Source organism: Athene noctua, chromosome 4, assembly GCF_965140245.1.
Source record: "Athene noctua chromosome 4, bAthNoc1.hap1.1, whole genome shotgun sequence".
NCBI lineage: Eukaryota > Metazoa > Chordata > Aves > Strigiformes > Strigidae > Athene > Athene noctua.
Genome location: NC_134040.1, coordinates 31,085,308 through 31,113,011, shown reverse-complemented (window position 1 = coordinate 31,113,011; position 27,704 = coordinate 31,085,308). Strand labels below are relative to the sequence as shown.

At 43.7% G+C, this 27,704-nt stretch overlaps 1 protein-coding gene across 2 annotated transcripts in view; it reads right to left on the bottom strand.

The window, feature by feature from the left end:
• Positions 1 to 26,961, bottom strand: part of PDGFRA (platelet derived growth factor receptor alpha) — a 35,726-nt gene extending 8,765 nt beyond the window's left edge. Inside the window, exons 1-17 of one of the 2 annotated variants that reach the window (XM_074904829.1) lie at positions 26,848 to 26,961; positions 19,633 to 19,693; positions 17,909 to 18,223; positions 15,182 to 15,445; positions 14,318 to 14,448; positions 12,805 to 12,976; positions 12,512 to 12,701; positions 11,875 to 11,990; positions 11,262 to 11,388; positions 10,100 to 10,293; positions 9,552 to 9,646; positions 9,309 to 9,441; positions 5,113 to 5,217; positions 4,294 to 4,404; positions 3,867 to 4,020; positions 1,823 to 1,989; positions 561 to 676 (exon numbers count right to left, since the gene is read on the bottom strand). In XM_074904829.1, the coding sequence (XP_074760930.1) occupies positions 561 to 676; positions 1,823 to 1,989; positions 3,867 to 4,020; positions 4,294 to 4,404; positions 5,113 to 5,217; positions 9,309 to 9,441; positions 9,552 to 9,646; positions 10,100 to 10,293; positions 11,262 to 11,388; positions 11,875 to 11,990; positions 12,512 to 12,701; positions 12,805 to 12,976; positions 14,318 to 14,448; positions 15,182 to 15,445; positions 17,909 to 18,223; positions 19,633 to 19,681 (2,439 nt within the window). In that variant the 5' untranslated portion in view covers positions 19,682 to 19,693; positions 26,848 to 26,961. Of the gene's footprint in view, positions 1 to 560; positions 677 to 1,822; positions 1,990 to 3,866; positions 4,021 to 4,293; positions 4,405 to 5,112; positions 5,218 to 9,308; positions 9,442 to 9,551; positions 9,647 to 10,099; positions 10,294 to 11,261; positions 11,389 to 11,874; positions 11,991 to 12,511; positions 12,702 to 12,804; positions 12,977 to 14,317; positions 14,449 to 15,181; positions 15,446 to 17,908; positions 18,224 to 19,632; positions 19,694 to 26,840 lie in introns of both variants that reach the window. The other variant, XM_074904830.1, reaches the window with a different exon arrangement.
• Between the last annotated feature and the right edge of the window lie 743 nt (positions 26,962 to 27,704).

The window sequence follows — 27,704 nt, the reverse complement described above, 5'->3', positions numbered from 1 at the left end:
ACTGACTACTGCTTTGATTTTTCCAACTATGGTGATCTCAGTTGCCAGGTAAGAAAGCTGTTGTGATAGTTTTAAGCCCTACCAGGACCAGAGACCACATTGCTGTTGTCCCTCCCCCACCCTCGGACACAAGTAGGGCACAAACCCCAAGTTAAAATAAGAAGAAATTTAATACAACAGTGTAATAAACAATCCGAACAACAACAATAGCGATAGTAACAACAACAAACAGTAATAACAGTAAACAAGACAAAAGATATACAGAGAAATACCGCAAGGATACATCCCGCCCGCCGTGCGTGCTTTCTGCGCCCAAAGCCACCAAGGAAAGCTTCGCTGCAGCCAGACCTGACCTCAGCATGGTATGAATAACCCGGCTGGAGATCCCTTCCCCCTCTCTGCTGGGGAAACTTAACACTATCCTAGCTGAACCAGGACAGCTGTCTATAGTCCCAGAAAGAGTACTGTATTTTGTTTTCAAAATCTAAATTGAAACCCATAGTTGCATATGAAGATGTTTTTACTCTTTCTTCACTTTACTTACTTTTTAATTTACTTACATTTTTAGAAGCCAAGAATTCCATTCCTCGTGCAACCTGATAGGTGAAGCTCAGCAAATCCAGTAGGCTGAGGCCCTCTGAACTGTCATCTGAAAGAAGGTTTTTGACTTCTGATTCTATTGAAAAAGAGAGAAAACTGTGTTTGTCCTGTGGAGTGTGAAAGTAGCATCCATTTCTCCCACCTATCATGATTCTGAGATGATGATTTTAACAGAGTACCATGACCAAACCAGTCTTTTCATAATAACTACTTTTAATGTCTGTATCAGCCACTGACACATACTGAATTCTTAAAATCATCCGGTATTAAATATAGGTTTTGTTTTTTCTCCTGTCTGTATTTTTTTCCCCAGAGAACTGCAGGAAAAGGTGAAGTTAAAAAGGCTCACTGAAGTGTTATGCAGGTTGTTTACAATACTCAGCGTGTGGTACAAAAACATTTATTTAGAGGTGGTGCCTTCATTAGGTTTTTGTGCATGCGTGTACATTCTTATCCGTTTACTTTTGCTGAACACTGTTATGTTTCCCAGCAAATATTCACCGGGACTAATCCAATACCAGCAGAAAGGGTCAGGAATTCTATGGCAACAGTTCTTATTTTTTTATGAAATATGTCAGAAAAAAAACAGTCAAAATTCAGTGATTCATTTACCCCGACTGTCCTAGAGTGTGATATGAGTACATTAGTTTGTAAATGTGGGACTGGATATGGTTCAGTTTCTGAGGGCTAGAGACAGAAGTGGCAGTGCCTATTTTTAAAGCAAAGCATATTTAGTTTCTAAGAACAGGGACAGGGAATGGGATGCATTCATTATCTTCATTACATAATCCAGGAAAGTATTTGGGAGTGTTCTGCATTTGCTAAGTGTCAGTTAATGTGAAATGTAAGTGAAAACAGAGCAATATAAATTACTGTTTTTATTATTTATTGCTATTGCTCAAAATCTTGCAGACTACAAGACTGATAAAATCACTGCCTCCAAAGAGTGCCTATAGCCCCATTGCAGAGCACAGCTGCTCAGCGCTTCAGCATAGAAGCAAATAAACAACTGGACCCCTTCTGTTCCAGGAGCATGCACCCATATCCCCAGAGCATAACAAAGAACACAAACGTAAGCTTTTAGTTTATAGCTTATACTCACACACTTGCAGAACTCAGCTGAGTAGTTTAACAACCATAGAGAGGGCAAAAAACCCCTATGCATTTATGCAAGAATTATTTGTATTAATGATGTATGTAGAAGGGACAATTCTACCATTACCTGACATAGATTTCTTCTTATATGAAGCAGGCCGATCATACACAGATCTCTGAATATCAGAGTATTTAGATCCCTCCTTCCTTTCTAGCATTGGCACATACTGAGTGGTATCAGCTTGTTTCATGTCCATGTATTCTCCAGTGTTTTCAAATGATAATATCACATAACTGAAATTGGACAAAAATACAAGTGTATTAGCCAGGATTTCTCACATGACTTCCCTGCCACTGCATCCTGTAGATCTATCAGTTCTCCTATGGTGTACAGTTTTATATTGCTGTGAAATATAAGAGGTGACTTCTTAGATAAGTTTATGTATTGTAACATAACCATGTATTATCACACATTAGTACCTGTTACCGTGTATCACTGTAGTCAAAAACAAATGCTTCAAACTTATCCTTTTGTCAATACTCAGGTATGTAAACATATATTCTTATATTCTAAATTCCCGAAATCCCAGTGAATTTAAATATTACTATCTAGAGCTTTTAGTTCAAGGTATTCCACATGATAGATGTAATATATTCACCCAAACAGTTTGCATCAATCCAGTCCTGCTGAACTAACCCCTGCTCAGATGAACAGTCCTGCCTGTCCCAGCTACTGAGTCAGTTGATCTATTTGCCTGAGTGATTTTTTGAAAGAATCTCTGTTCACTTTCTAAATTCTGGCTAATTTTATGACACCACTTTATTGCTGAATGTATGATGGCAAGCTTCCTCCACCATCAGCTGGAAAAGCTATGGGATGAAATTTATCTATAAGGGAACTAATGCGACTAAGCCATTGGTAGAAAAAGGAGAGTGCTTGAACTTGGAGAACTCTGCCAGAATGTTTGAAGAGGACTTCTAGACAGTGAAAATTCCCCAAGCAGAGAAAAAAGGAAACCAGGTAGTTGCACTTTACTTTTAAAACTTGGGTGGGTAAAGGCAAAAAAATGTTTTTACATGAAAGAGGAACACTGGGCCATGCTTTATTAATAGAAATGTTCTTTGGGACCTCAGGATGTCAACTGTAGGAGTTTCAATGAGGCCAAATGCCGGGGGCTGCCCTTGGGCCACAACAACCCCCAGCAGCGCTACAGGCTTGGGGAGGAGTGGCTGGAGAGCTGCCAGTCAGAGAGGGACCTGGGCGTGCTGAGTGACAGCTGGCTGAACAGGAGCCATCAGTGTGCCCAGGTGGCCAAGAAGGCCAATGACATCCTAGCTTGTGTCAGCAATGGCGTGGCCAGCAGGGACAGGGAAGGGATCTTACCCCTGTACTCGGCACTGGTGAGGCCGCACCTCGATTCCTGTGTTCAGTTTTGGGCCCCTCACTACAAAAAGGACATTGAATGACTCGAGCGTGTCCAGAGAAGGGCAACGAAGCTGGTGCAGGGTCTGGAGCACAGGTCGTACGGGGAGTGGCTGAGGAAACTGGGGTTGTTTAGTCTGGAGAAGAGGAGGCTGAGGGGAGACCTCATCGCCCTCTACGGCTGCTTGAAAGGAGGTTGCAGAGAGCTGGGGATGAGTCTCTTTAACCAAGTAATAAGTGATAGGACAAGAGGTAATGGCCTCAAATTGCACCAGGGAAGATTTAGACTGGATATTAGGAAGCATTTCTTTACAGAACCGGTTGTTAGGGGTTGGAATGGGCTGCCCAGGGAGGTGGTGGAGTCCCCATCCCTGGAGGTGTTTAAGAGTTGGGTTGACATAGCGCTGAGGGATATGGTGTAATTGGGAACTGTCAGTGTTAGGTTAATAGTTGGACTGGATGGTCTTCAAGGTCTTTTCCAACCTAGATAATTCTGCCTGTGGAGAACCCCCGGTGGTTCTGGGACTGCAGACATCTCTACACAGGGGAAACATGGATCTAGGACACATGTCAGGGAGACTGAACAAAAAGTGCTGAAACTTCCCCAGATCTATGAAACCTGATAAATAAAAATCTAATGAAAAGAATTAGGGAGGGCTCTAAAGCAATGAATGAGAGGAATGAAGTAAGGGTTAGTAATGACATTTCCTTGAGTTGTAGGTCACACATTTTTTTCCTTTTTTCCCACCTTCTTGTGCTTTCATCAGCTGGGTTCATCCCAAAGATATCCAAATCTTTCTTTGGCTTCTCTGGGTGTCGGTTCAGGAAATTGTCCCTGTTCTTATGCAGATAGTTCACCAAATCACCATAAAAACAGTATTCAGTGATGATGTAAATAGGACCTGATAAAATAAAGCAAAATGATCAGTGGGGTCTTTAAAAAAAACAAACCACCAAACACTCCAAAAATAATAGAAAATAATAGAATATAAAACATAAAAAATATTGTGGGTTAATACATTTTTATTTACTAAGTTATGACTGCAACTACTACCAAATAATATCAGGTAGGTTTGATTATATTTATTGTTAGATCCTTTACTTTTAATTTGTGTGCTTGTTAAACAGTGAATGATGACTCCATAGCAAACTTCCATTTTGTCAGTCAAACCCACCTGATTTTGTACAAGCTCCAAGCAGATTCACAATATTCAGGTGGGGGCCAAGATGTGTCATTATCTTCAGTTCAGACATGAGTGCCTGTTTTTCACTGGATCTAGCTGTAGCTGTTGAAAAAACATACCAGCCACTCAATGAGAGCAATCACCTTTGTCACAACAACAAATGATTTCTCTTTGCTTGCCTCATTAGAGCATTCTATCATGGCGTCTTGAAGAAGACTGGGTCCTTTACTTGACAAGGGGCTTTCTTAAGACTTAGAGAGGAGTCACAAATCACTAATAAAGGACTCACTTAATGCAGCTCAGTAGCTGACCCAGACTGTTTGTTCCTCTCCAGGGGTACAGTGGATTGCCCAGGTGGCACAGAGGCACTTTACAAGCTGTTCATTTCAACACAAGCAAGCTCCTCATGGTTCCTTTAGAATCACTGCATCATTCTCAGCAATCATGAACTGGGAAATCTTCAGTGAACTTAAGATTCTCACATGAGACCTGCCTATTTGTCCTTTGTTGGGTAGCTTTCATTTATTCACAGACTTTCATGATTTTTTTATCTTTTTCTGAACTTGCTGAGTTACTGTGACTGCTAGGGTCCATACAGCTAAAATCAAACTTTGGATGCTTTCAGAAGCCTGGACACTTTCAGTCTTGAAACACCATGAAGCAATCTAAAGTATAATTTTAAACTTCAGTCATTCAACAGTTCATTTTCAACTTCAGATATGGAGAATCTATTTATACACAAGCAATGCTTAAATAACCCTGTGGGAACATGCCCTACCTACCTTGGGAAATGGAACCACGACAACTTACGTTTCAGCATTTTCACAGCTACTTTCATCACTGGTTGAGAGCGACTCAATCCATACGCAGTCCCTTCGACTACTTTTCCAAAAGCACCAGAACCAAGGATTCGACCTGAACAAAAGGGAAAATGTTATTTATTTCAGAAAGTAAGAGCAATTCACCTCATTTCCTGCTGCCGTTCTTCTACAGGTGGTGATTCTTGTGCGGAAAGAGCACGCTCACTAAGCCAGACCGCTGGTATTATTGTTATTACTGTTGTTGTTAAGCATAAAAGGCAAATATGAAATGCTGTCATTAAGTACAATTCTTAAATATAAACAAGCAAGCAAACATCAGGAGCACATCTTCATGTGGGAGCTCAACTCATTCAAATTCATCTCCTACTGTGCCCTGCAAACCTCACTTTATCTTTTCTAACCATTGATTCTCCTATGTTTAAGCTGACCTCTGCCTCAGTCAGCACCTGACTACAGTACAGTTGTGTCCTTTATTTAAAATTCTCAGTTAGACTCCTTAGCTGTATTGACAGGCTGTTATATCAGTGCTGGATACATCTAGCAGTAAGACAGACTGAAGCAACACATTTAGAAATAGACAGTCAGGACCATTAGTGATCTGCAAGAAGCTGAAATACATGTTGATCACATATGAGTGGAAAATTCTCTGAAGTTTAATGTACAAGTGTGCTTCATATGCTTGAAAAAATTTTATTGCAAATTTCCAAGTGCTGTAATGAAATGGCTAATGTTTATACACACTTTACTCTTCCCACAAATCAATTTAGACAAAAATTTTGGATTATCATATCCTGTCTCCTGATATGGATACAGTGTGCAGAATTGTGTACAGATTGGGTGAAATTTTAGAGAAATGTGAACTGCACAAACGTACTACAAAATACTATATTTCATAGTTTCCGTATTGAAATCAAGTTCATCAAGTCAATGCTTACTCAATGAAAAAAAAACATTTATGAGCTCCAGACTCCAGGATATTTTCATATTATTGAGAAGGTCTCTATTTTATTTTATGTCACTTTTCTTAACTTCCAGTACAGAAAGAATAAGTAGTGTCTTTCACTATGGAGATATATGGCATTATGTCTTTGACATTTGTTTGCAGTTTGAACTTGCTGTCTTTTATGCTTGTGAAGGTGTATCTGGCATGAAATGCCATATGTTTGCTATTCTCTAGCTACAGCCCTCACTTTTATTGCACACGTGGCTTTAAAAGAAAATTTCCAGCCAAATGATATCTACATCATTAACAAGCACAAGAAATGGTTAAAGAACACTTAGCTGAGTTACCACTGAAGAACCTCTCCAAGACTATGACAGTGTAGTTTGTCATGCACATAAAAACCATGTGATTTCTTTTCAAGATTCCTGTGCTCCAAAGGTTATTCTTCCCAATCAGGATGTGAGAAAGCTTCTCACTAAATTTCAGACTAATTCAAACAACCTGAGTCAGAAATTTGGCCCCTGAAACTTTTCAGACTGAAGGTCTGGGAGCCATATGGCAGGATGCAACCCTTCAGAACGCAATGGCATTTGCTGATGCTCCTTGATCTTCTTGTCTTCACAAGCCAATTCCTCCCCAGACCATATTGTTGGCTGAGCACGAGGTGCACATCTCCCTCTCCATCACCTCTGCTGAGCTGGGGTGCACGTGGAGACGGTGAGAGTGCTTCCGGAGTGGTGGGGAGCAATCACTGCTATTTCCCCTTTTCAGCCCTCTCTGCAGACGTAGCCCAAGCCTCATGTGTTTTACACTTGAAATTTGGAGACAGGTGGGAGCTGAGTGCTCAAGAGCTGAAGGCATCTGTAATGCCATCACATTCTTGATGTCGAGGCTTTCAGTGGAGCCCAAAATTATAGCATGTGCTTTACTTTTCTTAGTATAAAGGCACCCTGTGTTCTGCTCACCAGAGGAGCAACACTGCTTCTCCACCACAGAGGGACTGTGCAGACACAGCAGCAGCTCAAGGCTCCTCAAACAAAGGGAGGAACTGGGGTGCCTGGGAGTGAGAGCTATTTTAGCCTCTGTACCCATCCATAGGGCTTATCCCATGAGCCTGTTAGAGAGGTGCTGTTTTTCTGCTCAGGGGGACACAAACATGAAGGTAAAGTCTGTGAATTTGTTCCAGACACAACCTTCTCAATCAGATGCTTCTTTAGCTAAAAACTGAAGTGGGATCATCCGTCCACCCCACATTAAACCATAACTCTCTTGGTTTATATCAGAAGCCAAACAAATGACAAGCTTTAAAATCTACATCCACTTTTCAAACTCATGAGAAATTACATACCGCATCCCTAGATGCTGTGAGATTTGAATCTTAACTTGCCTTTTGCAAATGGGGATGGGTCAGAGCAGCATTTCATTTTATTAAGGCCACCACAACAAATGGGTGGCTTGCTGGGAAGTGGTAGGAGCAATTCTGCCACTTCTCTCAGCCACCCCAAGATCCTGAGAAACAGCAGCACTCAGATTCCTTCCTCAAAAGGCCCTGCCCTCTGCCAGCTGAAGGAGGAGGTCTGGGTCCTGCTGGGACCTCGGCACTTCTCAGTAAAGCCAGGCGAAGGCAGTGGCATTCAAACAGCTCACTGCATTATCACATTTCTCATTTGTTACACATCTCCCAGTCTTGTGCTGGCTGCTGAATGCTTTAAACAGCAGCACACTACGTACATTGTGGAGGGGTGATAGCAAAGGGAAATTTGCAGTGCAACCCAAATTTATCAACTGAATCAACTGAAGCTCCATCCAGCCAATGTTCAGAATTGGCATTTAATGCAGCACTGCACTCCAGGCACTACTAGTTAGAAAAACAAATAAATGCCAGCTGGCTTACACAGCTAGGATGGGAAATGCTCATCTGGCTGAGCCAAAATTGGTTTGTATCCTGTTTCAGAGTCTCTCCAAGCTAAAGGTATAATTGCTTTGCTGTCATCACCCACTTCAATAGGAGAAAACCTGCACAAACCAAAATTATCAGCCCCAGAAACAAAATACCTCTCCACCAGCAAGAATTTCATATGGCAAAACTGCCAGCAGGTAAATGTTAGCTGTGTCAAGAAGAATGCTTGTGCAATCCAGATCACTAAAAGGACATGTAGCATTAGTTTTTAAAGCACTGACTATTCTGAATATACTTGTAAACAGGAGGGCACTGAAGTAGGCTGGTGCTCATGACTCCGAGACAAAGTCACAGTGGTGGTCTGTTAACAACTCAGATCTGACAGATCCTATTTAAGCATGTAATTAAAGTCTGGGTTGTAATAAAATAATTCATTAAACAGCCACCCTTCTCTAGTTTTCAATTAGCAACATGAATTGAAGGACTTCATTCCTGAACCAGAAACACTTTTGCTGCTTCTTTCAAGAATTAACACCAACTTTTCTCCATGATGGGGAAGAAGAGCTACACCATGAGAGTATGTTTCTTAAAATATATCAGACAAAAAACATATTTCATCTTCTCCTGTATTTTGTGATACAACTTGGTGCACATATACCACCAAAAAAGGTATCTCTATCTATCTGGATAGAATATTAAAATTGTCTATAATCATTACACTTTAAATTGACATAAATGTCAGATTTGGCCAGACTTGAAGAAGTAACTACAACTGAATTCCATATGAACCCCAATGCAGGAATAACAAAGCAAGGAAGCAGAAGGGGAAGGAAGAAGGACAGTAGCCACAAAAATAAGTTATGCAGTTACTCAGCATGGATTGTGCACAGTGTGGATTAATAATTTTAAAAATATTTTTAATAAAACTACATAACTACTTGCAGATTACCCTTGGCCTCTGCACATAAGTATATAAATGTCTTGTAAATAAAAAACACTGATGCACTTCTTGGGGGTGCTCAGCAGAAATGAGTGTTGAAGAGGGTATTTAATGCTGTAAGAGACCCCCTAAGTCATGGAGGTCAGCACTGCACACGGGGCATCTGGGGGGGAGCTGGAACAGAGGCACAGGAGACTAAAACAAGGACCTCAAGACTGACACCACTGTAAGAGAAGAGGATGATGCAGGAGAACTGAGGAGAACAGACAGGTACAGAGAGGCTCATGGCGACTTCATGGCCATAACTTACATAGCAAATCCTGGTAGCAGAAACCTCAAAGTTGTCCTTAATCATCCTTGTCCCCAGAGAAGGATGAGATTAGTCCCTTAGAGGAAACTTACCAAGCACTAACCCATCTCGAGGAAACTCCCATCTGGAGTCATAAGGCAGTTGCATTGGGTCCACATAAATGTATTCATGGCCATCAGGGCTAATAGACTCAATGACTCTCCATCTTATCTCATACCTCGGCTTCTGCAAAGCACATTGAATGCAAAAGCAACCATTAGACCTCTGCCTGACTTCAGAGCAGATCAAAACCCAGCAAAGCTCAGCTTCCAAACCAAAATGCTCTTCTACATTACCTGTTTCCATATGATGACCAGGACAATCAGTGAAATTATCACAATCACTAACAGCACTAAGACTGCAGCAGCCACTGTCAGTTCTGATCGCAGGGCTATGGAGTAAAAATACAGACCATATTTTTCTCCTGAGCCACGAGGAACATGACACACACATAAAACATCCACCTCCCCTACCACGCAGTTCCCGTGTCCTGCAGATGCGGCAGGAGCAGTTCCTGAGGCTGGTGACTGTAAAGTCTTTCCAAGCCCTGAGATGCTTTGCCTTCCTGTTTCAAAACCAAACGCAATGAATGTCTAGAAGAACATCCCATAGCCAGTGGCCATAAAATGATAAAATGAATCATAGAACCACATAATAAGCAAAAACCAGATGCACCATAAAGACCTGTAGAATGCCACATCCTCAGATGTCCCAGAGTAGAAAAAAACCATTTTCATTTATTTTTGTCTGCAAAAATTCATATTGTTAGCTATTAAGACTGAAATGGGGTGTGTTAGAGAGGAGACAAACTGGCTGCTGTAAATTCTCAGGACAAAAAACTTACTGGGAGCCACAAGCTTCAGTTCCCGAGTGACAGCACCAAGATCATTCCTTGCCACGCATCTCACAGCCAGGGTTTCCTCTACCTTCTGGAAGGTCACCTGGCTTTCTACCATGTTTTTCTCATCCAGATGGGCTTCCATGTGTATATCAGAGATATTGTTAGTCAAAAGAGTCCATGAGGTGTCATTGCTGCACCTGCAGTGAAGAATAACAGGGGTAATAGGCCTTAGGCATAGGTATGGATAAAGAAGAGTAAACAGAACAAGAATCACCTTTCCCTATAACTTTCTTCTGACAATGATCCTTTCAAAGACCAGAAAAGCTTAAGCTTGCATCTTTCTTCCCTCAGAATAATTTGTCTTCTGATCCTTTGGTGCTTTGATGGCCTGACAATGCAGCCAAGCAGGTCTGGTATAGATAGACCTTGGTGTCGCTATGTTTTCTATAGAGTTATAGTACTGGATGAATCTCTGTTTTAATCTGAATCCTTAGCGCTGTACAAGGTTTTCAGTGGCAGGGCTAGGAGGACAATCATCCCACCAGGCAGTAGGAGGTTTTAGCACAATGAGAGCAGAACACAGCTGGGAGGTGCCCAGGGCTCCTAACCTTCTTCCATGCATGGTCTCCCTCTTCCTGGTGATAACCTTCCAAGGCAAAAGAGTCTCCCAGTAGTCACAGACAGACCCAGTCTAGAACTAGCAAAAATGTGAGTAATTACTCCACATGTCTAAAATATTTTGAAGGTGAAAGTTAAAATTAGCAGGGAAATAATTACAAGTGAAAATGTAGAAGCACACAGGAGTGTTCATGAGGCAGACTGAACTATGTGTGAAATAAGAACTCCCTGAATGGAAGGACAGCTGCTTCTCAAGATCCTTACTCAAACCAGGACTGTGAAATCTGCTGAGTTCACTTGTTGAACACAAAGCTTTTATGAGAGAAACCTCCTGAATTAATGCATTGTGTCTTCTCCTACAGGATACAATAGGAAAGGCACTGACAACTTCTCTTGAAATATAAACAACGTGCCTCTAAAAATAAAAAAATGGTCTAGAGTTTACTGTTCCTAGATGAGGAAAACATGGTACAGTAACTAAATATGTTAAGCTAATCAAGGACAGAACAAGTTATATTTTATATAAGAAAGAACCCACTCCTCTTACTTCTTAATGTCCTTGCAAACCAGCCATTCCACATCAGGAAGTGGTGTCCCCTCCGCCAAGCACCTCACTGTCTGCCCACCTGCAGAGCCATGGTGATCATCCACAAGGTCTAAGATCAAGGCTGGAACTGAGAAGGAGTCAAGAGTTTGTTAAAATATTCATCAGGGTCTGCACAAAAAAAAAGTCTGAAATTTCAAATAAAGTAGGACAGGTGTTGTTTGGCCAACAGTTTAAGCAACAGCTAGAGACCCAGACTTGTCCAGGAGGTCCTTATCTCCTATAGGACAGAGCAGATCTTAGGCTAGAGGCATAGAAAAGGAAGTGCTGTGGTTATGCCACGTCCTCATATCATAGCAAATGAACTATCGTCCCCGCTGTCAGCTGGAATAATTTAGGCAGGAGGATAAAGTTTCTTTTTGGCTCAAGGCCAGCGCAGAAGTGAAAGCCAGGATCAGCCTAGGAGAGCTCCAAGGACTCAGCATGCACGCACTCCTCCAGGCACCCCAGTTCACACCTTTCTTATCTCCATACTCCAGGCAATCCCATGTGTAAGTGGATCAAGTCTTTGCTGTGTGTCATCAGTTCTGGTGGGCAAGGATTTGGGGGTCCTTACCTTGTATTAGCAAGGAGAAGGTGTATCTTTTAATCTCATCTTCATTTTCAGCAACCAAAGTATAGTATCCACTGTCTTCTTCCTTGGCCCTGATCAATTTTAATATACTCTGAAACCTGCAGAAATTAGATGTTTTGTTTGTGTTTTTAAAGCAGGCATAAAAAAAAATTCACTTTGGTGCAACATGCAATCTGGGTATGTACAGATTATAATGTAGTGACATTTAGCATTTCTAGCATGCCTTTAACTAAAGTCATTACTCAAGCAGTAAATAACTACCAACATACAACTGAGAAACAAGTGGACATAGTTAGTCTGCAGGGATCTGATAAAGCCCCTTGTATTACTAAACACAGCTAGAAATTATTGGTGTGGAGACATGTTGGAGGGACAGAAGAGGTTTAGTGCTCAGAAATCAAGATTTCTACATTTTGGAGAGACTGATGTTAAGAAGGGAATAAGAAGAGGCAGATTAGGCATCACCCTTCAGAGCAGAAAACAAATAAATTATTGTTAAATGCCACTGAGGAAGAAACAACAAACTGAGGTAGAAAACGAGAACAGGAGCAATGCCCAGGTTTCTGGGGGAGAAACTCAAGTCAACATGGCAAAATAAGGGTCAGAAGAATATTTTTACCTTGTCTCCTGGAGTCTGCTGGAACTAGTAACAATCTCAGTAAGATTTTCAATCAGAGTCACGTTATCCTTCAACCAGTACATTTTTGGTGCTGGGTATGCCTGCACATCAGCAACAAAGTTTTTGACTTCATGTAGATTGACAGCTTCCAGAGGGCTAAACTGAGGCTCCAGGTGAACAAAGCCTTTCTCTGTAAATGAAAAAGCCTTGAGTAAACAACACTGTGCAGTTTTTTTCAAGAATGGTGTTTTCCAATGTGTTAATAATTTTTGGATACTAAAATCAGACTATACCATGAACTGTAATGACTACTTTCTTATTTTCCTTAACCTCCTTGGTTGCATGTCGAGCTGTACATTCATAATCCCCTGTGTCTTTCACTGATGCCTCAGGAATGGTCAGAGTGTAAACCAGCTTCTGCGATGGGACCTTGATATCATCAAGTTTTATCAGACCTTTTTCTTTCTGTAGTTTGAAGGAGGAAAAAAAAACCTTACTTAAGTAACTGAGCTGAAAGAAAACCACTGAGAATCTATGATACTACGGAGTGAGAGCAACCATCTAAACCCTCTATGGTAGAAGACCTGTTTACTCAGTCAGGGATGTATTTTTCAGCCACAGGCACAAAAGATGTGTCTGTAAAAATACACCCTTTTGGCAGGAAACACAGAAGGGTGAGGAGGCTGAGAGTTCATATTTTGTTCACTTAAAACAAATATCAACCAAAATTTGAGTGAGCAGCCTGAAAGAGCATTTTACTGCTTATGTGCTACCTTCTCCTCAGACACAAAAGCCGTTTGACTTTTCTTTGTTCAGTTCCCATGAAGGAGGGTGAATTTTTATCCCATCCATCATTCAAAAAGTAACCAGTTGCTAGATGCTATGTTCTGCCTGCTCTCAAAACAAGAATAATTCTAGGCAAGAAGACTCCTGCAAATAAAAGGATGATGAAAATTGTAGACCATGTTACCATGAGAGGCTGGAACAAAAGATATGCTCGGGCTAGTTTTGAAAGGTGGCATATTGCAGAGATTATGATGTGTAACATGGAAAATACAACAAATCATTTTTCCTCTTGCACTCCTAACTTAAATAAAAGCTAGGATTTGAGATCACAACTAAGTACACTTCAACTACTCCATTCCTTCAGTGACTAGCCTTTTTACATGGGATACTCTGAAATTCTTCCTTGGCTGAGACTAGTTCTAACCAAGTTTCATTGAATAATAATTTTCACTGCAGAAGGATGTTACACCAGTTTGAAAATTTCCAAGATTCTCCAAAAGTTTTAAGTGTTTTTTTACTAGACTTTTCTCATTAGTGAGTGTAAGAGTCATTTTAATTTACACCTGCATAATGAGCAACAATTAAGACTATGGACTTGATTCTTCATCATCCTTTATTATGCCCAAGAACCCAGAGTTTAAGAGACCTATTTTAGAGGTTCAGACCTTCAGCAGCAGAGCTCTGTGCAGATGTCCAACACATTCCTAGATCTTCCTATTTCCACATTTATTTTTCTGAATCAGCACAAGACCTGAGAGACAGCATTCCTCCCTCAGAGGATGAACTCCTAGTCATACCTCACCTTCTTCTCATGCTTTGCATACTTACTGACACCAAACTCTAACTTTTGGGACTGTCTGTCTTTTGTAGTAAACTAAATGTAAAAGAAATTACTTCGTTTTCTCTCCTCAGCTGTCCCCATTCAGAGAAGAGAAAAATATTTTACAACCCCACCTTCTTCCCCAATAAGTAACTACAAACATTCAAACAACAACAACAACAACAAAAAGAGAGATTTACCACTTTTCCAGGATAATTCCACTGTAAATTAACCACCTCATTGTCAAAGACCACACAAGTTACTACGATGGTCTCTCCTGTTTTGTAGACAGTTTTAAGAGCTTCAATTTCAACTGGCAGCTGTGAAGTAGCTAAGAGAAGAGAGAGCACGCAGATTTAGTTTTTAAAAGCATGCAATTTTCACAAGGTGCAATTTCAGGGGGAGATTTCCATTTCACTTCCTTTACTGAGGAATTACCTAGAAAATTCTGTGAAAGTGCTGCTGATGTATACTGATATAAATGATTTGTATTTAAAGCATGAAGTGTACAAACACTGAATTCAATCCCACAAAGAAATGATCCATGCATAACATTTCAGTTAGAAGTTCCTATCTCAAATGCCCCCATGAAAAGGCACTCAGTATAAAAGCAGTTTCCCATTTTGCTAATCAGTGACTATCTTTGAAAATCTCTTTCTGGCCAATAAAAACCTTGTTTCAAAATATTTTAATCATGCTGTTTTTCAGACTACCCAAAGACCTACAGTTTGAAGCCACAGGGAAACACCAGTCCTTTAAGTTACGTTCCATTTCAGCAAACAGGATGAAAACAGATGGATTATGGAAGATTTTTCTTGCAACCATTTGGGAGAGGAGATAAAGTTAAGGACGCTTTATTCTCATCAAAGCTGTGTGCAACTGCTAAGTAAACCAGCAACTAAGCACCTGGCAACACTGCCAGAGGAGCAAGGAGCTCATCCTTGGTGAAATATCTGATATAACTGTGATGCTGGTGCTAATATGACTCTTACAGTGTGAGGAAAGAACTGGGCTGAACATTCTCACTTTTTTTTTTTTTTTTTTTAATGAACAGAAATAAATACCTCTTAAAATATAGATGAGGAACTCATCGGACTTGAACTCCACACCTTTAACCGTTGTTCTGCATGTATATGAGCCCGCAGGGAAATTCCCTATGAAGCCTTGTTTGCTGTCATAGAAAGCATAGACAGCCTTGTCTAAACTGTTAATTAAAGTCACTTGAGCATTTGGGTGGCTCGTCCGACAAGGGATAATGGTGGGATCACCTTCTTCTACTAGGATGAACTGGTCTTCTGGTATAGAAGGAACAAAAGGCATGTCTGGGTCTGTAAAAAACAAGAGGTAATTTTACACTGTCTTGTTTGTAGTAAGCCCATGTACAAGAACTGGGTACCAATGACCACTTACAGATTGTAACTGAAACTAGTACAGTATATTACCCCACTTTTTCAGAGATTGCATGTAGGGCATGATACAAAAATCAAAAAATAAAAATGAAAAAAAAATTCAAACCCTTTCCATGTGAAAAAGTAGAAATCAGTTTCATGTTGTTTATGTTGAACACATTAAAGCCACATTTCATCAAAAATAGTTCAAGGTACTTATCTTCTTGCATTTCTAACATGTCCAACATTACAGTTATGAGACATAGTTAATTATGGTCACAGCATGTGGTTTTCAAAATAATGGCATTCAACCAGAAAAAGCAAACAAACACCTGGTAGTTTTACTTCTTTTAAAGTCAACAAAAAACATGCCAAATTTCCTACCCAGCCAACCCAAAGTCTGAGTTTAAAACATAATTGCATAACATAGCCAACTTAAGAAGCATAGCCCTCAAATTATCTCCATTTGGCCATTTGGAATAAACAAATAATCCCCACTAGCCTGAAGCTTCTGTGCAAAGCTTTATAATAAAATTTAATAAATAGCAATCCAAATCCCTCCAACAATAGACTTTCTGCTGCACTGGCAGGCTCTTTGTAGAAATATTCCAAACACAGCACTCCATCCCAAAGATGCTGCCAACTCCATGTATTCATTTTCCCACTGTAATTTAAAACAGAAATGGGATTCACCTAGTTTGGGTTTCTGTGTGTTGTTAGTGAAAATAGGATATTGTGTGAAGTCTCAACGTAATCCTCCTTGGCTAAAGAGGGTTGCTGCCACCCATTGCCCTCCTAATTCACTGCAGGAAAAACAATTGTAAAGACAAAGTTTATAGTGGAAACAGAAACAGAAACTGTAATTTGGAGAAAAGGATATGTTTCTGCATTTATGACATCTTGATGGTTAGCAAGTGGAAAAAATTACAGGGTGTCTCTGCCCTGCAAATCTGGTAGGCTGATGTCTAGAGGCTTTTAAAAAACAAACCAAAAAGCCCACTTGAAGAAATCTTACATCTCTTGCCTTTATATTCCTTCACTGAGTGAGTTAGAAGACTGCTTAACACCAACATCTTCTGATGATTTGGTTAAGGCTGTTTGAAAATTGAGATACATGTGCCAAAGCCTGCAGCCTCTGCTGAAACATCTTGCTTCAAGAATGAAAGCAAACGTTTTACATTTGTTGTGGGAAATGGAGAAAAAGTCTTGGAAGAATCAGTGTCCTTGAATCACACATCGTGAACTGCAAAATCTTAATACCACTGCAAAATAGCCATTAAAACAAGTCCCGTTTTTTCTTCCCTACTTTTTCTACTTCCACGGTCTTCCTTGCAGTTTTGCAGGATGATTTGCAATGTCTTCTCTCTTTTGTTTCCTGTTCTAAATATTTACAACAAATCTACTGATTTGATCTTCCTGGCCCTGCAGTTGTACCACTCATTCCCTGAACCCAGCCAACGCTGAAGAAACATCCAGACAGGACTTTACAAAGGCAGTCAGTTGTGTCTCAGCTTCTGGTGCCTATCTCAGCTATGACAATAAAGATCTTCATCCCATGGATAATGTGGAAAGCCTTTAAACAGATTTTCAGTTGGAACAAGGGGGTCGGAGGGCAAAGCTGGGAATAGATACTTCCAGAAAGAAGGGATGCCATTTTTTCTGGGTCCAACAGGTTTTCTACCACCAAAGAGAAAGGTAGCGCAGGGTCTAGGAAGGCTGTGTTTGCTTTGAAAATTACAAGGCACTGCATGGTAGCACCATATTTTTAATCATATGTCAGACTGGCCAGCAAGAACCCTTCTTATTTGACCCTCCCTTGTGGCAGCCACCCCCAAGACATCTCTCTTGCTTTATGTTTCCCAGGTCCTGTGCACACAGGAGCTTTTTCCAGTTTTCAGTTCATGCTTAATTCAGGTTAAAAATGAGATATGGCCTTCCTCATCTGGCAAAGTCTTTAGTGTGACATGACACTGGTTTCAACAGTGCACATCCCAAAACATCCACCCAAGTCACTGCTGAAAGGACTGACATTGATGTTAATCTCCACTTGGGGGCCAGGCAAACCTGAAGGCTGGACATACTCCGACAGCTGAGCTGACCTGGCCAGCAAGGTCTACCACCCAGCCCCTGGCAGTCAGAAGACCTCAGCTCTGAAGTTGCAAATTCATCCCTCATCTTGAGAACTAAAACTCGTACCAAAAAAGTTAAAACCAACTGAAAGAAAGAGGAATATATCCGTAGACTCACAGGGATTGGTCTTGATTTACACATTAGGAAATGGCCCTGGAGTAATTTATCTTCCTCTGACAGCAAACTGTCACCAGCAATATGCCTCTTCTGAACATCCACCGTTCAGGTCTCCCATCCAAACCTCTGGGTACGGCTGTGGCATCCCCCACTTACCAGGCACATAGATGTAGATGTCCTTCCCTTCCACTTCCCCATCCTCCACTTGAGTGTGGTTATAATAGCAAACATACAAGCCCGTATGTGCAGCTGAGGCATTTCGTACTTCGAGCACTGTCACGAAAAGGCCACTGTTGTTTTCTTCATGTCTAATGTCTATCCTGTGGCTTCCCTCGGTCACTGGGTACTGCCAGCTCACTTCGCTGTCTCCAGAGCATCTGAGTGTGAAATTGGAATTCAGCTGTACCACCATTTCATTCCTATTAGGAACAATAGTTGGCAGAGGAAGCTGGCAAAATGTTAGGAACGGTCCTGCAGAAAGACATCAATAAATACCATATGAACACACAGAACAGTCTCAGCACAGGGATGTGAAAGAAAGCAGAGTGGATCCAGAGCAGCTGTTTTTCTGACTGTTTCAGATATAATGATGTCCCAGGAAATTTGCTCTCGTTGAAAGCCAGAGCTTTGTTCAATGAATGGCAAACGGCTTCCCTTTGAAATGCTAAGCGTTTGCTTGCTGACTTCTATTTGTCAAATCAAGAGGTGAAAGACAGAGGTGAAGTTAGAGATGGCTCCAAATCCACACCTCAACTTCCCAGACCCAAGTGTGGGGAAGGCTCTGCTGCAGACCAGTGAAACCCACACCCTGTCTGCTGGGTCACGGGCATCTTACAGCTCCTTACAGCAATGGGCAGGAAACCAGCAGTTCTGTCAGCCTTTGAGTAAGCTCACAACTGAAAGTTAGAAACCACTTCCCAAGACCAACACCTGCATTTTACATCTGTCTTCTGTTTTTGCAAAGGGACAGAGCAGGGGCTTAGACTGAAAATTCGTGCATCAGGTCTACCTCTAGCCAAAATGTACGGAAGGTTTATAGCCAAATAAAACTATAATTTGCTGAACTCTATGTTGTAGATGTCACTGGTTTGCAGATGCAGTCTCCAGTTACAGGCTCAGATTTGCAAGTCTAGGTAATTTGTAGGTGTCCTTGTGCAGATCCAACTCCCAGAAGGAAAATTAGAGGATCCACACCCTAGAACAACGGGGAATTCACCAGGAAAACAGATTGGCTGTTTCAGCCTATCAAATGACCTGCACAAAATGGATAAGGTAGTGAACAGTAAACAAGCACTTAGGCCCATGACGTGTAAGTGGGCTCTGTGCAATAAACCAGCAACAGGAATCCAGACTGTCTTTGAAACCAGTTTCTCACTCCTGCACATGTTATCTCAGTCTATGGGCCCTTTCTATATTTGGTACCCTGTGGCAAACCCTGCCCTCCCCTCCCAGCACCATTCACTCAGCAGATGTTGGGAGGCTCAGCAGGCAGCCCCGGCAAGTGCGGTTAGGTGGTGTGGCGTGGGAGGACATGGGGAGCCCACACAGGCAGCCTTGCCTGCACCACGGTGCTGGAGAAACCCCAGCAGGGCAGGGCTGGGACAGCTGGAGGTAAGCAGGCTCACTTTCCCTGCACAGGCAGACAGCCCAGGCGGGAGGTTACAGCAGCTGTAGGGGTGCCAAAGTGGCCGGCACAGGCCAGCAGAAGTGCTGACTTCTTGGTAGGTCTTAGCCTACCAAAGGGAAGGGCAGAAAAACTGAGTCAGTAGTCAGCTGGCAACTATTTGGCATTTATTGTCATGGGCAGAATGAAAGCAAGCTTAAATGTGAATTTAGAAAGGAATAGGGGTGGAGAGGCTTAGAGGACTGAGGAACATTACCTGTGAGAAAACATCCCAGGATCAGGAACATCCGGGGGGAAGTACCCATATCTACCAACAACTGAAACAGAAAGAAGGTGAGAAGGAGCCAGTTAATGGACTGACAACGGTATGAGAGTTTGCAGGACCCCTCTCCTGCAGTGCTCTAGCACAGCTTTCTGGCACAGTGCCAGGCCAGGGACCCCATCTCGCACCCGCAGCCCATTGGGACTCATGTCACCACCTCACACGAGGTATACGGGACTACATGACCTGCATGGGGAATACAGCTAAGGCACCATAAGCCCTCATCTCCACTGGCAGTGTAAGAAGTCAAATCCTGGCACACACCCCTTTCAAACAGCCTGCAAGCGGCTCTGCTGCCCACTGCTGCCTCCGGGACTGAGCCCACAGAAACACCCTGCACAGAGGGTACCCTCACAGGCATCAGTGAGAATGCAATGGCTTTATGCAGTGAGTTCTGACCTTTTAGCTGTAAGCAGCTTTTATGGGAGAAAAAGCATATTTTAAAGCTACTTTTATTACAAATAGTACAATCCTGAATGATATTTTTGTTTTGCCATTGTACATATGCATATATATAGCTTCCTGAATACAATGCAATACAATAGTGTTTATTGCTTATTTAGCAAGAATTCCCTTGATCGAGAGACAGGCTATTTAAAACATATGCTGAAATTTTCTAATGGAATAAATCCACGACAGGCTGTAGGCCAGCACTGCCATTCTCAAAGCATCTCTTCTCCCCAACAGTGTGGAGAGTCATAGATCACATGCAGTAATTTCAGCTTTCAAACACATAATCGTAAGGCATCAATCTTAAAGAGGCAACAATGGCGGTAAGCATCTATGTATTTTTTGTGCCATCTAATGATATTTCTACTTAAAAACTTTGAGCACTCTACTAGATAATTTCCAGAGGAGAAGCTCCTGCAAACCCTGCTCCCATTGAAATCAAAGGACATTTTGCTGGTGACTTTAATAGTAACTGAATTTGGCCCCAAACCAATATAGATTAAAAAAAAAGACTGCATGGAAGAGCCCCTAATCTGAAACACAGACCAAGGAGTGAAATAAAGGATGATGTGCCAAGACAGGGACTACTTTTCAAACGTTCTGGAGAGTTTCTATTCACCCTCCAGTATTCAGTTCCTGATGCTGAGATAGGAAAGCACGTAGGTCCATATAGTTATTACGACTATGGCAGTGCCATATGGGAGTTAAATGCTTACAATATGCCAAGGAGTGTTTCTGAAGTAGTCTTGCTTTCCTCTCCCAATGTGCAGAGCATACAGCATGCTTTGCATAGCATGATACTTGAATCAAACATAAAGGTCTCAGAACCAGGATTAAATTTACAAACTACCAGCCTCAAAAAAATGTACAAATAAAAAAAAAAAAACTTCAGAAATTTAGCTGACAACATTCCAGCAGAAGCAAGGCATTTTGCATGAGTCTTCAATTAGCAATAATTGCCATGTGTTTATCTATCTGTCTCCTATTGATAACAGACTCTCGGATATCAAAGAAGTCCCTTGGTTTCAGCCTCCTTACTCATTTCTATTACATTTATATTCTGTATTTTTTTCTCATAAAGTAACCCACTGTAAATCTTTAAAGACTTACCCTGCTCTGCTTTACTGATCTGACTCCTAGCCTCCCAAGATTCACAAGACGTTACCCCACTGTATGCCAAATTTCCTCGCCCTTTTGTGTTGTTTTTCCAGACTATTCAATGCAAGTGATGCAGCACAGAAGGAGAAAAAACCAAACCTAGCTCATCTCTTGTACACCAGTCTGCAGCAGCTCTGCTGAAGTGGACCTGTGCTGTTGCAGAGCTGTGTGTGTAAGTGAGGACTGAAGCCCCATGACTATACTACTGTAAGTACAGGTAATGGCATTTCCACAGTGCTACTTTGAATTTGCTCTCTTTAATGGGCTGCCGTAGAAATCAGTAAGAGCTGAGTCCCTCAATCTACAGCTGCAGTCTAAAAACACAAGAACTTAACTAAATTTGCATTTTCTTTCACAACCCAGAGCTTTGATCTTTCCTCAATGCCCCGTTAATCTCATCAAGACCCAGAGCAACACTTCCTCACTGTGAAAGACAGAATAAGGTACGAAGGATTCACCATCATCTGTATTCAAAATCTATTTGAACTGGATTTAGTTACATCATGCATTTGACTTAAGCAAGCTGGAGTCCCATCACCAGCATATCCTCCCACGTCAGTGCTGGAGTCAAGGTTTAACACAGGTAAAATTTCACACTTCTGGACAAGAGAGAGTTTAGTCATTTCCACAACACCGAGTAGGTACACTTATGTTTTTGTTTATTTACAGTCGCCTAGTTTTTTGTACACACTTATTTGGCGTTTTTACCTTCCTTATGGTAAAGCAGTCCACTTTATCCTAAAACATCCCAAATCTCAGCCCCGAGCAAATCCATCAGGTTCAGCTCCTAACACTGCTCCATCAAACCATAGATTGATGTAACCTCACTGAAGCCAGTAGATTTATGCACCACTCATACACAGTAAGTTTGAGCCAACCTTAATTCCTTGCATACCTTAAACATTCTTAGCTAAAATAGAAGCATGGGCATGTATAGTGAAAGCTAGATGATGCCATGAGGGGTTTGTCAAACTTTCTGCAGGGGAGGCTGATTGCCCAGCGTAAAACAGTCATTGCATCAACTTTAACCCCTGGGTTTTGAAAGGATCTGACAAATCCTGGTATCTCTCTTGTGTGCTTTAGTGATAAAAAAAATCAGGAAAATAACATCTGAAGAACTGTTATCAGCGAGGAGTCAATCTTCCAGACACTCACTGCCAAGAGCTGACTTCCTACCAAGAAGGATTTCATTGACTGCGCCGCAGAAAATAAAATCAATATCCAGAAAGCCAATGGAAATATGTTTAGAAAATGGTGATATGCCTAGGTGACAGCTCTACATGACCTAGAGAGAAAGCATGGTGGTGAACCAAGAAGAGTCAACGGTATATATTTTTTCATACTCCTGTAAATCAAACAAGGACGTTTTTCAAGACAGAAAACTAGCCCGTCTACCAGAAGACTGAAGACTACCAGACTGATTTCCCTCCAGCTACCCAATCACTACAGTTCATCCTCTTGGCCACAGGATGGCAATGTTGATCCACGTTAATGAGCCAAATTGCTTGTCTAGCAGAAGGCAACGCTAATCTTCAATGTAGCAGACGGAATTTAAACTGGGTCTCATGGACCAACTTAAATTTCAAATTTCTTATATTTTGATTTCATGCGAGTTCACGGATTTAAAAACAAACAAACAAAACCAAAAACCAAACTGGTCTCTATTGCTCTGTATTTATATAACTGATAGGACAGTAGTTGGATTGCTAATCTTGGCACATAATGATGTGATTATCCTTGTTATGAGAGGGCTGGATAAGTTCAATGGTGATTTTGTCAGAGTGGCAGTCTGTCCTTCTGGGAAGACTGATCTTTTCCAGGAAGACCTAAGGCCAGCCCAAGAAAGGAGGGACACATTTCCTCCTTGTGGTATATGCCACTAGCCAAATGTAAGTGTTCAGACAGGACATCCTTAAACATTTCTTGGTTCTCAATTCCCAAACTGCAAACTCAGTTCTCCACAAGAGCAGAGCTGCCCTGTAGCACTAGCAAGTAGGTCCAACGGTTTCACTGGGGAAAGGCTCAAACAACAAAAGAAAATTTCTTCAGTGGAAAAGACTGACAAATATTCTCCTGAAACGAGGCGTGTTCCACATCCCTTTACAACTATTTGCATCCAGTATAGCCTGTACACAGGAATAACTATGCACCAAGACTAGCCCAGTGCTGGGCTCCTGCAGAGCGCTTCAGGTTCTGCAGGACACACGGTGAAGACTGCTACCCGACGAGCCTTTTAGTCAACCCAGTTCTTCAGTCTAACCCTCAAGAACAGACTCCACCAGTCTAGAAACTAAAGGCGGGAGGAAATTTGCAGTCGAAATTTCCTCACCCGGTCCAAAGAGGATTTTCCAGACTGTCTCAGCAAACAGACAAAAAGATGGACACTTCCAAAGAATACATATCACTCAGGTTTTCAGGAACAAATCAAACACCTCAGATCCCAACTCAAGTGCTCAGAAGCGTTGCATGGAGAAACCAATCCATCTCTGTTGACCACAAGAGCTAGGAATCCCAGCTGTTGCAAACTTTTCCCTTGGGTGCCCATGCAAAGCTTTATTGGCTTGAAAGAGATGAGTCAAGCAGGAGAGCAAGGCAAGAGGGAGAGAAAGGATTGTTTGCTTACTTGTTTGCTTTTTTAAAATTATCAGCAATTCTTGCCACCACCAGGAAAAATAACCTCTCAGAAGTCATTCCTTAGTCTTTAAAACAAGAGAAGCAAGCATCTTCTATTGAAATTTTCAGAGTTCCATACAGAAGTAACACCATTGTAGCCATGATGATCCAAGGATGCAAGCGAGGAGAGGTTTGTGTAAAGTTATATATTTCATGCTCAGTTTCAGACCAACTGGAAATAACCAGCAAGGTCTGGGGTCTGCAAGACTTTTTCTGTCTATATACATTGTACTCGAATCCTAGCTCAATACTGTAGTACTGCAGAGAGGTATTTTATTAAAATATTACTTCCTGCTTGCTTGAAACCTAATACCTATATATTACTCTCACAGCCGCATGAAGATTTCCCATACATCCATGGGCAAATAAGAGCAAAGATGGCCCCAGTGCTCGATGGCAGCCAGACTGGCACACCTCCCGCCCTGTGGTGCCTGGAGAGGAGCACCAGAACAAGGGGGCTCATTTTAAAGCAGCGGGAGAGCGCCTGCAGGCTGGGAGAGCTGGTTTGCTTGTGGACTCCTAAATCCCAGTGCTTTGTGAGGTCTCATTTTTCTTCAAACTTTTTTTTTTTTTTTTCCAAGCTTTGAGGTTGGCTAAACCACTGTGTAGCTGAGGGCCTTTCTAAAATGCTCTTTGTTAACTAGAAGCTAAAACAGAAGTCCCTTGCTGGGAGATCTTTCCCTAGCGTTTCCAGACCGAGAGTTAAAAGTCGCATCTCCACAGTTTCAGATTTTGATCAGCCGATAACAGAGGAACCTTTGATGCCCGTCTCCTTGCTTTGATCCCGCCTCTTGCTCCATCCAGGGACACGGAGTTAAGGCAGTCGAGCTGGGACCCCAGCTGGGCTCTGTATCGGTCCTGGGAGATGCTGAGGCCGCCCCCCTTCCCCCGGTGCGCCCCGTCGGGGAGACAGCGGGTCGCCTACAGCCAGCCGGGACTGGGGTGGGGATGGCGGCGGGGGAAGGGTTACATTCACACTCTCCAGCCCCCATCAGACTGCGGGCGCTTGCCAGACCCTGCCTGCCCGCGGTGAGCCCGAGCGACAGCCCCCAGGGAGCGGGGAAGCGGCGCTGCCGCGGCTGCCCCTCGCTCCGCGGCACCTCGGCGGAGCCGGACGACTAGAGCTGCTGCGGATCAAAGGGTGCCCGGGACACCGAGAGAACCTAGCAGAGATGGCAACTCCCAGCCACTTCGCTGTTTGTCTGGGAAACAATAGGAAAGTCTTTGCCAAGCTGGAGCGATTTTTTTTTTTTTTTTTTTTTTTTTTTTATTAATAAGAGGTATCCAAGAAAAAAGAAAAGCGGGGTAGGGGAGACGGAGAGGGGCAGAACGAAGCCGTATTTTCCTCCGGGGCTGGCTAATTCTGCTGGCGCTGAGACCCGGAGCCTCTTCTTCAGCCCTTCCCCTCGGGCGAGGCGCGGACCCCGAGGGGTCGGGGTCCGGAGGGGAGGCGGGACTCCCGGAGGGGGGGACAGACGTTGTGCCCAGGCTCGGAGCTGTGGGACCAAGGGAGAGCGATGTCCCCGCAGCCCTGCGGACCGGTCCGTCTGTCCGATCCGGGCCGAGGCGTTGCCCTGCCCGCCCCGGGCCTGCAGCCTTGTCCCCGGGGAAGCGCCAGGGAGCTGGAACATTTGCAAAAGACGCGCCGAAAATGCCGTCGAGGGGCGCTGGAAACGTGCCCCCGGCGCGGGCGGGGGCCAGGGCATCGCCCCCGTCTCTGCCCCGCGGCCGCCTCCCCGCCGGGATGCGAGCAAGCCCCGGAGGCTGGCGGCTGCGCCCCGGGGCTGCTGCTGCCGCCTCGCTAGAGCTGTCTCTGCCGGCTCCAGAAAAAGTTGTCCAAGTCCTGTTCTCTGGAACGGCTCCTGGGCTGCGGGATCCGCGTCCAAAAATGTTGAGCAATGCCGCGGACAGCCAAAAAACCATTTCCTACTTGCTCCTAGGACTTTTCCAGGGAACTCCAGCCTGGCAGAGGCTGGCAAGTTTGCAACCTCCGCACTTGACAAAATCCAAACGGTGGCCGCGAAGACGTTGCCCTCCCCCGAGGTAGGAGGCGGTGGGCTCCAGCAGTCCGGCGGGGCGTGCAGCGGGGCTGGCGCTTCCCTTGCAAGAGGGGGCTGTAAACTGGAAAGGCTCCAGGTACCAGTCCTGCCTAAATTCAGCATCTTCCCTTCCGCTGAGACGTGTAAAAAAAAGACGGGGCGCGCAGGGATGAAGAACGGGTTGCCTTGGGGTGGCGAGGGGTGCGGGTGTGCGTGTCCCCGCCCGGGATCTCGGGGCATTTTAGGCTACCCGGTCAGAGGGAGTGAGGTGGGAAGGGGGATCTGAAGAAGGGAAGGTGGTGAAAAACAAAGGGTGGGGGAAGGGACGAGAGAGCAGCGGGGTTCTGAAGGAAGTAAGGGATGCGAGAAGAGGGGAGCCGCTTACTTTGTCGGTGCTCGTCCCCCCGTCCCCCCCGGGCGGGCACCGCCACTGCCCGCGAAGCCCCGGCGGGTCGCTCCCGCCCGCGCGGCAGGAATGCGGCGCGGTGGCCCCTGCCGTCCCAATGTGTTTGTCATTAGCGGTGCCCGCGCTGCTCCGCCGCCGCGCCCCGACGGCCCGCGGAGCGCCCGCTCTCCGCTCCTCTCCGCGGGGGCCGCCAGCGCCCGCGCCCCCCGCCGTCTGCGCCCCGCAGGAAAGCGCCCCCCACCCCGCTCGGAGCATCGGGGAAAAAGGAACACACATACACACAAAACCCCCACTTAAAACAGTAACAAATAAATAAAAGAGAAAAAAAAAAAAAGCAAGAGAAAAGAGAAAAGAAAAAAAAAAAAAAGCGGGAGAAAAGATGAAAAAAATTAAAAGATGGGGGAAATGCCCCTCACCTCTTACCTTCTCCTTTATAGTCCGCAGCCCAAATCCTGCAGATTGTAAAATATCCAAAATATGTCCACGTCTTTTGTGACTCTCCCCACTCAGCCGCGCTTTTTCCCTCCCTCTCGCCCTCCCTCCCGATCCGACTGTAATGGTCTCACAAACCGCGTCCCGTAATTGATTCAATGTTATAGTCCATCCTTCCAAAACTAATCATTTGCTTTAAGTAAATAGCTGTCAGGAAATGAAGCCCCCCTCCTGCCCCTTCAGAATAAGAGCCGCCCTGGCTCCCCCGGCGCCCCCAGCCCCGCGGCCGGAGGCGAGCGCGCCGGCGGGAGGCTCTTACGCAGGCAGGGGGGCCAGTCTCTGCCTCCAGATTTCACCAGCCTTGCAGGGGAGGGGGAGGTTAGCCATATGGCAGGGGCGAGGGGGAGGAAGGGGGGAAGAGGGGAGTTTTGCACTGCAGGGGGAGAACATTTAAAAAAAAAAAAAAAAAAAACAACCAAAAAAACCCAAACAACTTTCATGAAAACTCCCAATTTCATGAATGAGCCTTCCCTCCTCAGACCCAACAGGACGGTGGGTCGGGCGCCGGGCTCGGCGTCCACGGTCACAATGTGAGTTTATGGATGGGGAGTTTGATCTGGAAACGAATTTGCGGCTTCCTCGTGTCCTTTGTACACCACTGAGCCTGGGCTTGGGCTAGCGAGCTGGATGGACGGCCGTGAGCCTGCCAGGAGCAGGAGGCACTGAGAGAGAGGGAGAGAGAAGACTCACTAACTTTTATGAATGAAAGACACAACGAAAGGTAACCATCGCCAGGACCCAGCCCCCCCGAACCCCGCTGCTCCGACGGGACCGGGAAAGCTCGTCTC